This window comes from Mus caroli, chromosome 1 (assembly GCF_900094665.2).
Source record: "Mus caroli chromosome 1, CAROLI_EIJ_v1.1, whole genome shotgun sequence".
Classification (NCBI taxonomy): domain Eukaryota; kingdom Metazoa; phylum Chordata; class Mammalia; order Rodentia; family Muridae; genus Mus; species Mus caroli.
The window spans coordinates 31,800,929-31,813,627 of record NC_034570.1 but is presented as its reverse complement, the minus strand read 5'-3'; the positions used below and the strand labels follow the sequence as shown (position 1 = coordinate 31,813,627).

Here is a 12,699-nt window from a genome sequence, read left to right as displayed (position 1 = left end):
GATAGTAATGTAAATGTCTGATTTGTGACCCCCCTAAAAGGGTTGTGACCCACAGGTTAAGAACCAATGACTTAGAGGTCACATAGGCACATCTCCCTCCTAAGGAACTCTGAGGAGGCCTGTGGCTGGCTGAGAGTTCTGTCCATCACTAAGAAGTCTTTGCTGCCATCAAGAAAATGTTGTAAGCAAGCTGGTCCTTTTCATCTCTGCATTAGGAAGTTTCTCATTGGCTAGCAAGATGGTATAGCAGGAAAACATCTTGCTGCTGAATTTGATTTCCCTGTGGAAAATAGGAACCGACTCCCTCAAGTCATCTCCCACATAGGCACCGTGTTACAGTACATGTGCGCACACACGCACACATAACAAGTATAATACAAGGTCATATTTAAAAAGTAATTTTGGGGCCATACAGATTTACCCCTCTTAGCTTGGCTTCTGCAGATACTCTTCTGCCTGGATACTGAGAGCAAAGTGAGTCCAGGCTATAAGCCTCTAATCAGGATTCAAGTTTTAAGTCATCCATCCTATTTTCTGGATGGCAACACAAAGACGGACAGCCGCAGAAGCACCTCAAGCATCCAATCATCGCCTAGGGCTTTGTGGACCGTCGGGACGAAACACTGGCTCTAAGACACGTGGAGTAGGGAATGTCACCTTCCACAGGACTGGCTCTTGTGACCATTGAGGTCATGCTGTATCAGCACAGCACGCAGAGAATACACTTAGAGGTGCTATTCTGCCCTGGAGGGGCTGGGGAGCCAAGACGGGATGATGTGTTTGGGAGAAGAGCCGTGGTACTCGGACCCAGACCTCAGCTTCTCTCATTCCTGAGACTTTGGGCTAGGTCGACTCAGGATGATAAGAGAGTCTCTTCCCTGGTGTAGTTCTGAGAACTCTGAGCTGGTCTGTGCATAGCATATGTATTGTATCTGACATCAGCAAAGATTCTGTAAGTGATGGCAAAAACATTAGGAAGAGTGGGGGCTGGAGAGACAGCTCGGCCGTTAAGAGAACTTATTGCTTCCGCAGAGGACCTGGGTTCAGTTCCCAGCATCCACATGATGGCTCACAGAATCTGACGCCTCCTCCTTACTTCCAAGGGCACCAGGCATGCACACACATATATATTCAGGCAAAATACCCATACACATAAAATAAATACATCTCAAACATAAAGAGTCAGGAAGAGGGAACTAGGCCAGCCAGTGCTTTGGTCTTACTTGAAAGTTTGACTCTTTGGGTTCCATCAGGAAACTAGGTTTAGTCACTTGGTTCATGTAACAATGATTAGGGCTTCTAAGACTATATGGTTGTCTGTGATTTTCTTAAAATATGTTCAATGCTCTTGTCTATCTACACTTGAAAGCAAACTCACTGTAGCATGGAAACTGGGTGGGTGGGTGGATGGGGGAGGGGGTTGGTCAGAAAAGAGATTTAGTGCAACACAGATCTGGAGTCAAACTCAGCACCCAGCCCCCTTTCCCTTCCCCTCCCCTCTCCTCCATTTCTCTCCCCTCCCCTCCCCCCTGCTCCTGCCCTCCTCTCTCCTCCCCCTGCCCTGCCCTCCACCACCCCCCACCTGCCCACAGCTGCTGTATGATCCTGTTCAACAGAATTCTTTGAAGCTCTGCTTTTCAGGGATAAAACAAGGCTAACAGCACCTTTCTGTGCCATTGAGAGGACGAAGCAAGCAGAAAGCAGAAAGTGCCACAAATACCCAGCGTTCCTCTCCCCTTGGTGGATCAGAAGATGCTTGAGCCCAGAAACACAGAGAGCCCACTGGTATTGTGGGTCCAGTTAGATAGCATGGATAGAATTTTATTTCCTTTAGGAAATATTTCCCGGGGGTACATATCCACAACATCTGTGTCCCCTCTTGTCCATGGTATTATTAAAATTTTAGTGCTTTAGTGAGTTGGTGGAGTGGTTGTGGCAAAGCCACCAGGAGTATGTGGGGTGCCAGGAAGGTATTGCACTTGAAATCTTTTTTTCTAGCTGGTCCAGCCCCTTAATTCTGGCTGTAGGTTCACATCCACTGGCTTGCTATAGCAAGAAAGGACTTGTCAACAAAGCAATGTGTAACTATTGGCACATCGCAAGTGTGACCAGTGATCAGCAGCAAAGTGATGACCTTAAATGGAGTCCCAAGCACAGCCCCAGAGCCAGACTAGAACTGAGACCTCCTATGGGTTTTAGGGCTGTGATCTTGACTTTGGCAATCAAAATAAGCCGCAAGAAAAATACTGGCTCTGAATTCAAACAGCCTTAGAAACAGCCAAGCTTATGTTCTGATACACAAAGCCTAGACTCTTGAAATACTGGGACAGAAGGACACTCACCCACGGACACTGTGTCCAAAATAGCTCCTTTTATATCATCTTGTGAGCGTCCATTTGCTTAGTCACCCCTGGTTTGAATGGGCGTATGGAGGTATGATACCTTTTATTTTCAAAGTGACATTGGCTTACTTTGGGGGAAAACACGACAGAGCTGTGATACTGACGGTGCAGTGCAGGCCATTGCTTATCATTTACACATGGTGAGAAAGCTGCACACCGATAAAATTTAAAAAAAAATGGAACTGACATTTATACAAGCAAAATTCTTCCGCATATTGCATGCAAAAGCCCAGGAGTTTTTATTCTATATAATATTCTTACTATTAATACTGCTAAACTAATATTAAATAACTTAAACACCAAGGTAAAAAAAAGCCAACATCAATTAAATGAATAAACTTAAATATTAAACATCAAACTAGAGTGGATGTTATTAATGTAAAAAAAAAATTATCACTGAAAGTACTGAAAAAGTGTAACATAAAAACAAAAAACAAAACAAAAAACAAAAAAAAAAAAAAAACCAAACCTAGGCCTTTAGGTCCAGGCTTGAGAATGTGACCTTTGTGACTCAATGCTCTAAGACATGCTAATCATAAAACGGAATAGCGACATTCCTTCATCCATCTGCTTCCTGGGTTCAGGGAGTGTTTGTTCAAAAGAAAAGTCACCCTGATAGCTCCTGAATTCGCTATGCAAATGTGCTATTGTTAGAGGCTCATAGAAACTGTCTTGAGAAATAACCACACAATTACCAGGTATTATTCCTTTTGACTTCCACTTCCTTGTGACTCTTAACTGGTATTATCTAACAACACCCTCCCCACCCCCTTGAGTTGTGTTTTATTCCTTTAAATACCTCCTCTCCCAGCTACTCAGGGGCCCCCACGGTCCTCTAACCCTGCTTGGTGTACGACTGTGGGCCCCAGAGTGCGCCTGGAATAAAAGTCCTCTTGCAGTTTGGATCAAGACTGTTTCTTGTGAGTGATTTGGGGTGTTGCCTCCCCTGAGTCAGAATGTGAGGGAGTCCTCACATTGTGAATCTTTCATTTGTCTTTCAGTACAAGTTGAATATCTCTTATCCAAAACTTTTGGGCCCATAAATGCTTGGGATTTTAGATTTTGAAATATATCTACATGTAGCATAATGAGATCTTATGGATGAACACAAGTCCAAACACAAAATTTATCTTTTTTTTAACCTACCTATACACACAGCCCAGAAGTAAGTTTATGTACAATTATTAGTGCGTGCGCCAACCTTCTAACTGAGGTCTTTCACAGGAGATCAGAAGCAGCATTTACCACATGTGCCATCGTATGGGCACTCAAAAAATTTGGAGCATCTGAGGTTTGGAATTTTTAGGAGTTTTTGTTCAACTTGTAGCAACAAAATTTCCCTAGGGTTAGCAAAAGCTTTTTTGAGAGTTACTTGTGGGGACAAATCACTAAGTCTGTGTTTTTCATCTTCTTCTCAAGGGAGTGTTGTTCTGCCTGGGAACAGGGCTCTCCTTCCTTTCTGAAACCCTCAGGTAAAGGTCATCATGGCAGGATGAGCCAAGGGACCACTGTGGGCACAAATTCATCGTTATTTTAGGATCAACAGATTTAGGATGGGAGACAGATCCACAAGGAATGCATCTTGTGATTTGTACAATCCTCTTCTGCTGGCTGGTTTTCTGTGTCAACTTGACACAAACTGGAGTTATCGCAGAGAAAGGAGCCTCTCTTGAGGAAATACCTCCTTGAGATCCAGCTGTAAGGCATTTTCTCAATAAGTGATCAAGGGTAGGAGGGCCCATAGTGGGTGGTGCCATCCCTGGGCTGGTAGTCCTGGGTTCTATAAGACAGCAAGCTGAGCAAGCCAGGGGAAGCAAGCCAATAAGTAACATCCCTCCATGGCCTCTGAATCAGCTCCTGCTTCTGGCCCGGTGTGAGTTCCTGTCCTGACTTCCTTTGGTGATCAACAGCAATGTGGAAGTGTAAGCTGAATAAACCCTTTCCTTCCCAACTTGCTTCTTGGTCATGATGTTTGTGCAGGAATACAAATCCTGACTAAGACACCTCCCAACAGCCCTATGGTGTGGCTTCTCTAATTAAGTTATCTGCTGTCATGAATGTCACATGCTTGCCTACATGTAGGCACCCACTGAGGCTAAGGATGAACCGTGCAAACACTGCCTGACCTCTGAGCTCTAGCCTGTGGCTCTGTACAAGATGTTTACAGACCAAGTAATTACAGGACTCAAATATCTGAATTATTCAAGCAAACTACATTAGAGTTTGAATGGGATTTTATTGCATTTGAATACACAAATCCAATTTGAGTATTTCAATAGCTAAACTGGGATTGTATCTGATTTGAATGGATTTCAAATAGTTAAATGCATGCACAGGCCTCTGATAGAAAGAGATGAAAGCCGGGCATGGTGGTGCACGCCTTTAATCCCAGCACTTGGGAGGCAGAGGCAGGCAGATTTCTCAGTTGGAGGCCAGCCTGGTTTACAAAGTGAGTTCCAGGACAGCCAGGGCTACACAGAGAAACCCTGTCTTGAAAAANAAAAANAAAAAAAAAAAAAAAAAGAAAGAAAGAAAGAAAGAAAGAAAGAAAGAAAGAAAGAAAGAAAGAAAGAAAGAAAGAAAGAGATGGAAGGGGGCACAAGGCTAGCCCAGCTGTAAGCTGGTGGATTAGAAAGTAGCTGAGAGTGGCAAAGGCCACAGTGGGGTAGAGAGAGGTGTGGAGAGTCCTCAGAGCAGAGACCATAAGGAAGGAGGGACAGCAGAATAACAGTATCTTTTGCTACCAAGATAAAGATGGAAGGCAGAAAGATGCGGGGTGGGGGATGGGAGGCAAGGGGGAGGTACAGGTGGAGCATCCTTAATCCAAAACAAGACCCAAATTGAAACCTTATTGCAGGCCAGTGTGACAAGTGGGAAATCCTATCCATGCCAGGAAACTTTGTTTCTGTTATGAAATCATTTCAAATAGTAAAATAGATAGATAGATAGATAGATAGATAGATAGATAGATAGATAGATAGATAGATAGATAGATAGATGTGTTTAGACTGCAGCCTAGTCCCAAGGGTACCTCATTTTATGCTATGCAAATATCAAAGATACAGAAGAAAACCTGGAATTCTCCTGACTCTTTCATTTTGGATGAGGATGACCCTGGGTTGAGGATGCTATTAAGATCATTAAAGGGACTTGCATGCCTTTGAGGAGGGCAGTGAAGGAGGCTGATGGGAAGGAGACCAGGGAGTCATCCAGGGGTGGGTTGACTGTGGCTCCCTGTGGGCAGGAGTTGGGCTTTGGGCACACAATAGACCCACCTCCTAAGTTATAATGGATGGATCAGTGAGCATCTTGCCATGTCACCAACCTCTATATTTCTAGCACTTACCTTTCTCATGTGGAGATAACAAAAACCCAACTGTGGAGCTTCCAGAATCTAGAAAAAGTTTCCCAAAGAAGCTGAGCACCTTCAAAGTTCACGTAAGTGTGCACAGTAAGGACTGAGTCTAGGCCGGTGTGCAGGTGGTTAGGTCATGGGCAAGGATGACAACCAGGTCACCTATACCTTGAGAAAGGTGTGGGCCAAATCAGCATGGGCTCAGGAACTGTTTGAGTGTAGAATTCTCTCTGTAGTTAACTTAGTCACCATCTTGATGCAGAAGCGTGTAAATAGACTACACTTACAGAGTCACCCCTCAGTGGTCTTGGGGCATGGCTCCAAGGCTCCCCTTTACTGGCTACAGATTTATCATGGTCATGGCCACTCAGTTCTCATCTGCCAAAAGCTATTACATTTTCACATAGTCAAGGCACACCTTCTGTGTGTGCATGTGTGCAAGTCACCATAAGTGATTTGTACATTACTCCAAGATTGTGTGTGTATATTCATTTTTGTATCTGTGCATTCATGTAAACTCTGTGTGCATACTCCTTTTGTATTTGGAGAAATGTTACAAGAAAGCAAAATCTGCCCAAGCTCAGGTCAGACACGGTTTGCTCTCCTGCTCATTCTCCCTCTGTGGATGGCTGAATGGGAGAGATGTCTCCACGGTCTCACTACTGTGGCCTTTTCTAGCTACTTTTCAAAGCGTTAGGTGCCAACCTGATCAATTCCATTGTGCCCAGAGAAAACTTCCTGGAAACACAAGATCTCTATAGTTTAGGGCATAATTAAGAGTCTATTGGAAATATCAGGCTCAGGAGCCTGAAGAATTGTCCAGCACCAAGGGAGGAGGGACTGTGCATGAGCTCTTACTTCCAGGTTGGTGGTGATATGGGGCCATTTTATAATTTTTAGAGGAAGCAGGCTAAGCTAAGCACAGAGGGAAGAAGCCCTCTTGAATCCTCTGTCGATCGTGACCGCGGCTCATACTCACTTTTCATAGGATTTGATGGCCTGTTCCACATTTTGCTTGTAGATATTGAGGTTGACTCCATGGGGGTTAATTAACACCATCTTATTTTTGTTGTTGCACACATGTGCCAGAGGGAACACCTACACAGCAACAGCAACAGAAAGCAGAGAGTCACTCGGCAGGTCCACGGGAGCCTTCAGGGTACGTGTATGTGGGTGCATTAGAGAACTAGGAAAACTCTAAAAACCTCACTGTAAGTGTAGAACAGTAGAATATAGTAAGTCTTAAATGACTATACATATTAAAAATCACTACCATAAAACAAAACCAACAGAAAAAAATTGCTTCAGGAAACCTTTGTCATAACTGAACACTATCTCTAGAGGCTTTTATCAAGTTGATACGTATAGGCAATAATAAATAGGACCCCATTTTATATACATATATGTATATACATAATATAATATATAGTAAAGTATAAGATTTTTACACGTTAATACTCCATACATAATATTAAATGAAAAAGAAAAAGGTCTGGCAGGTAAATACCAAACTATGCTATTGATGTTTTAAACAGTACATGATTCCGACCACAGGAATAGACAAGCATTCTGTAAATGAGAGAAATTACTTTTTAGATTTATTCATTTTTTCATGTGTTTTGCTTGTGTGTATGTATGTGTGTGTGTGCATGTGCATATGTGTGCATGTGTGTGCATGTGTGTATGCATGTGTGTGTGCATGCGTGTGTGCATCTGTGTGTGCGTGTGCACCAGTTGCATATGTGCTACCTGTGAAGATGGAAGAGGGCATTAGATCCTCTGGAACTGAAGTTATAGGTGTCAGGAATCATCATATGGGTACCGGGAATCGAACTCAGGTCCTTTGCAAGATCAACATGTGCTCTTAACCACTGAGCCACTGCTCCAGCCTTGAGAAATTACTTTTAATAAGGTAGTCCTTTTACTTTCAATCAAGATAAAACAGTTTTTGCTGTTAAGCCCCCCTCCCCAGCTTCTAAAACTGTGCCAACATATATTAATAAACTAGTACAAAGAGAGACAAAAGAAACGATAGATGAATAGTTATAAAAGCTGAAGAGAAATGTAAACGAGTGAACCAGGGTGACGCTGTGGGTTGCTGGCTTTGTGTCCAGTGATGGCATGCAGTGAGAGCCCAGCTCCTAGTAGGTAAGACTAGGAGAACTCTGTACACCAAGGGTCCAGCCTGGGCTCAGTGACCAAGGTTAGCTCTGTGTAAGGATCCCTTGGAAGAAGGTACTGACTAACAAGTAGCTTCACTACCAAGAACTGAGCCAAGCCTTTCTCTACCAGACCCACACCCTGAAGACTCATTTAAACCTTTTGAATATGTGCTCCAGACCATAGGCATGCGCAGTACGTGCTCCAGACCATAGGCATGCGCAGAAAGGTGCCGGGCAACTTTCCTTCTTGAAAATTGACCCCAAGCTAAGCTCACTCAGGATGAGGAACACACCTACCCCTAAAGGTTTTCCCTGTGTGAGTATGTATGAAGTTTCCAGGAAAACCCCCATAGTTCCTTCATCTGGAGAGGCTATCATATGTGTGCAAACACATATAAATAACTCCTATGTTGCTTTTATCTACTGCAAGGAGGAAATTATTCTTCACCCTTTATTAGCTGTGCTTGTTTGAGGCTTTGCACCCGACTGAGATGAGAATCTTTTGTTTGGTATCAACGAGGCTGCTTAAAGACAGACGAAAGCTTACTGAAATTCTAAGAAGAAATGGCTGCACAGTTTTGAATCGTGAGAAAATTGACATTGGAACTGAAATATAGAAATAATCTTAACAGACTGAATAAAGTCGAAACTAGCCATAGTCATTTAAAAAAAATAACTTGTGAAATAATGTATAGACTTCGCCTACAATACAGAACATGCCCAAAAGAATCCCACAGATAAATGGGTGATGGAAGGTTATGTGGATGGAGATTTAGAAACCTCAATGGGACGTAATAGAAATGTCCAAAGAATAGGATCAAAGAGAGAGGATCATACAAGGAGCAACATCTGCTCTAATTTGTGTGCGTCTCTGTGTGTGTGTCTGTGTGTGTGCAATTGCACGTGTGAGTGCATCTGTGTGTGCATGCACACATGAGTGCACTGTGCGAGTATGTGTGCATTCCTGTGTGTGTACATGTGCATGTGTGAGTATGTGTGTGTGTGTGCATGTGTGTGTGCTCAAGTGCACATGTGTGCATGAATTTATGCATGCAGAGACTTCACAAATGGTGGCTGTATCTATAGCTTTAAACTGGAAAAAAAAGGAAAAGATGGCAAGACACCCTCCGTTAACAATTGTGATAAAGAAAGGTTGGGAGCTGGTCAGCCTGAGTGCTTGGGGTGGGGTGGGGTGGGGTGGGGTCCGGGACCTTGTGCAGAGGGTGTGGCTGTGAAGGATCTCTTTCACTGGGTCAGGTCACACAGTAGAGGAGGGAGAGTGTGCAGCCAATTCAAAGGTTCAGCTACTACTACCTTGTCAAGATGTAGCAATAGCCTTCCATGCTCCATTTTCTGTCCCCCAAATAAAGGTTGCACTATTTTGAATATTTTCTTTAACAGTATAGTTCTAGAGATATGGCTTAGTATTTTTGTATTGAGACATTAAAAAGAAACATAAAGGTAGCATGGGGCCAGGCAGTGGTGGCGCATGCCTTTAGTCCCAGCACTTGGGAGGCAAAGGCGGGTGGATCACTGAGTTGGAGATCAGCTTGGTCTACAGAGTGAGTTCCAGGACAGCTGGGCTACACAGAGACACCCTGTCTCAAAACAAACAGACAAAAAGTGATGTGGAGTTCTAGACCTACCTCCAAAAGTATCTAAAACATGAACATTGTGGTTAAAACTATCAAAAACAGGTACTAGTAAAACTTGGGAGTTACAGGAGGTAGGCAAGACTTTTTAAAGATTTTACTGTTTAATTCTTTTAAACAATGTATATTCACTCTCAAATTAAATTATCAGGACTCATGCAAATAAAGGAGGCATAGGTTTAGAAAGTGGAAGAGAACAAACAGGTGCAAATATTAAGAGCTTTAGAGCTCCATCAGCGACTTAGAAACCACAGGGAGTCAGCTTGTGACTCCTGAGCTCGTCTTTCAAAGGGACAGGAACAGAACAGGGGGTTAAAGGTGAAATGCCCGGGGTTTTCAAACTGAAGAGTGCCTAAATTTGTATTAAAAAAAAAAAAAATCATCCCTCTAAATAGAGCAATGTCACAAAAACTTGAAAGGAAAAATATCAACCCAAACAAAACAAAAAAGACATTTATGTTTTCTATGACCCAGCAGGAAAATACCCCTTTAGAAATCTATGTCTCTCCTAGCTTATAGGCTAGGGCTCAATGATATATCAGTAGTAAAAAGTGCTTAGTCAGGTCTTGACCGTTGACCTACTTAACCAAAAAGAAACTCATCTTGTACTTCCCAGTTTGGTGGATCGAGACCTCACGCCTTGCACATCCATTGTGGACTTGAACGCAGCTGTTCAAATCCCACTCGTGGGTAGCCACTCTCCCTCCTTTCTGCACACAGGATTCGGGGGACACAAACGCATACTCCACAACTTCAGTCTTTGGTCTTAGTTTTTACAACATGGTGGCTACTTAAGAGATCAGGTGCTACCCCCTCTTTATGATGTCAAATTCAGTGTCATAAGGGACATTCCAGAGCTTAGGGGATCCGAGTCATGGCTGCCTAGGTTTTCAGAGTAACAGCAAGCGGGGGGTGGGGAGGGGGGGGGGGGGGATGTGTGTGTGTGTGTGTGTGTCAGGGAGAAGCCGAGAGCCCTGTTTGAGAGGAAATAAAAGCATGTGATCACAGCCCCCTGCAAATGGGGGGAATTCTTCCAGACAGTGTTTGGTAATGAGAGGAAGCCTGAGACATCACCTACTCTAGTTCTCTGAAGCAAACTAGAGACCTCATTACATTCGTATTGATAAACGCCCCTTAGAGGCACGCACTGTATCACAAGGGTGTGGGTGCTGAGAGGGAGGAAGACGAGAGAGAGAAACAGAGATTAGAGAGGCAGGCAATGACTGGAGAGGCAGAAATTTCTAGAATCCATGGGTGGAATAGAAATGGGCTGATAACGTTTTCCCCACTGTTAGAGGAAATAACTTGGACCAAGGACTACAAAATAGCTTTATAATGACATTACTACAACAACAACATGGATAATAATAATGATGATGATGATAATGATAATAGTAATAAAACCTATCCTCACTCTCTACCAAGAACAACAGAGGCATTCTCTTCATACGTTTTCACTCAATCCCGTTATAGACAAATGCATTTAATTATAATTTTTGTGTAATGGCAAACTAAAGTGTCCATAAACTGTGGCTCTTTCTTACTCTTTTTCTTTTTATGTGTATGGGTATTTTGCCTACACGCATGTCTGTGTACCACGTGTGAGCCTGGTACCTCACAGGCCAGAAGAGCCTGTCAGATCCTCTAGAACTGGAGTTTACAGATGGTTGTAAGACTGCACACAGGTACTGGAAATCAACCTCAAGTCTTCTGGAAGAGCAACCAGTGCTCTTAACTGCAGAGCCATCTCTCCAGCCCACTTTATTCTGCTTCTATGAGTGTTGCCTGCCGGGGTTCAGTGGATGACGGCAGTTTCTGTACTAGCCTGGCCACCTGACCTTCATTTACCATGACCCACGTAAAGGGAGAGAGACTCTACTCCACAAGGCTGTCCTCTCACCTCTATGTGCACAGTGTGGCACATGTGTGCCCTACTTTCATGATATACGTGTGCACGTGCACATATACACATACACATGCACATACATAAATTGTATTTGCTGACATAATATATGCACCGAGTAACCATTTATTGACTAACGTGAAAAACCAAAACAGAGGCTGCAGACATCTTTTTGGCAATTTGATATTTAAAATATGAAGCTTAGAGTCTGCTAAATTTGTCTTCTTAGAAATGCATGGGATGAAGGAGGATATTGTCAGTTGCGGGAGAAGTTTCCTGACTACAAATAATGTGAGAAGGATTTTTAAAAGATTTATAATTCAAACATGGCAAAGTATTTGAATATTGAAATGAAACCATGCCACCTTCACATAGTAATATAAAAGGCCAAGTTTTTATTTGCTTTATTTTGTGTTTTATTTGCTTTATTTTGTGCTGCGATTTCTTAGTGGCACCACAAAGATAGAGGGAAATGAACACTCTCAGAAGTCCATGTAAGTTGTCCCCCAAAACGGGAGGAACAGTGCAATACGTTGTCACCATTTAATGTATTATTTTTCACGGATATTTTTAAATGTTCGTGTGTAGTCCTGTAGGTCTGTGTTGGCTATGTGCATGTGTGTGCAGTGCCCATGGAGGCCAGAAGAGGGCATCAGATCCCCTGTAGCTGGAGGTGCAGGGAGCTGTGGGCCATCTGACATGGGTGTTGGAACCCAAACTCAGGTCCCCTGGGAAGAGCATATAAACTCTGTGAGTCATGTGTTCAGCTCCATAGCTTATATTAGTAAGTATTATTAAATTGTATCCAAAGATCATTATTATATGGAAATATGTTGAGATAAACTGGTAAGCGAAGAAAATAACAGGTTTAGCTGTGTGCACAGCTATTATTTTTTACATAAATCAGAAAGAATTTACCAGATGACATCAGGAGTAATCTCAGAATGTATCACTGAGAAGACATTTCATTGTTGAACCTAGACCAACATCATGAATTTCCATGGTGTCCAATAACTATGTGAGAACTGAGTCCTAAACTAGCCAAGCCAAGGCTCTGATGGGACAGGTCTAATGGAAATGCAGAGCTCTGTGGGTCTCCCAGGAGCTCTGAATACAGAAGCAACAGTGTTCTGGAAGTCGCAGCTGTCCAAACTGTGAAGTGCTGAATCTTAAGGGTATGCTCTTCAGATGGAGGTGTCTAAAAGCACCACAGAACCAGTGAAGA

General features: G+C 43.0%; 1 protein-coding gene across 3 annotated transcripts in view; it reads right to left on the bottom strand.

The window, feature by feature from the left end:
• Vwa3b (von Willebrand factor A domain containing 3B) overlaps nucleotides 1–12,699 on the bottom strand; it is a 163,533-nt gene that overhangs the window by 25,114 nt on the left and 125,720 nt on the right. For all 3 annotated transcript variants that reach the window (XM_021171396.2, XM_021171379.1, XM_029476472.1), the window contains exon 20: nucleotides 6,737–6,855. In XM_021171396.2, the coding sequence (XP_021027055.1) occupies nucleotides 6,737–6,855 (119 nt within the window). The remainder of the gene's footprint in view (nucleotides 1–6,736; nucleotides 6,856–12,699) is intronic.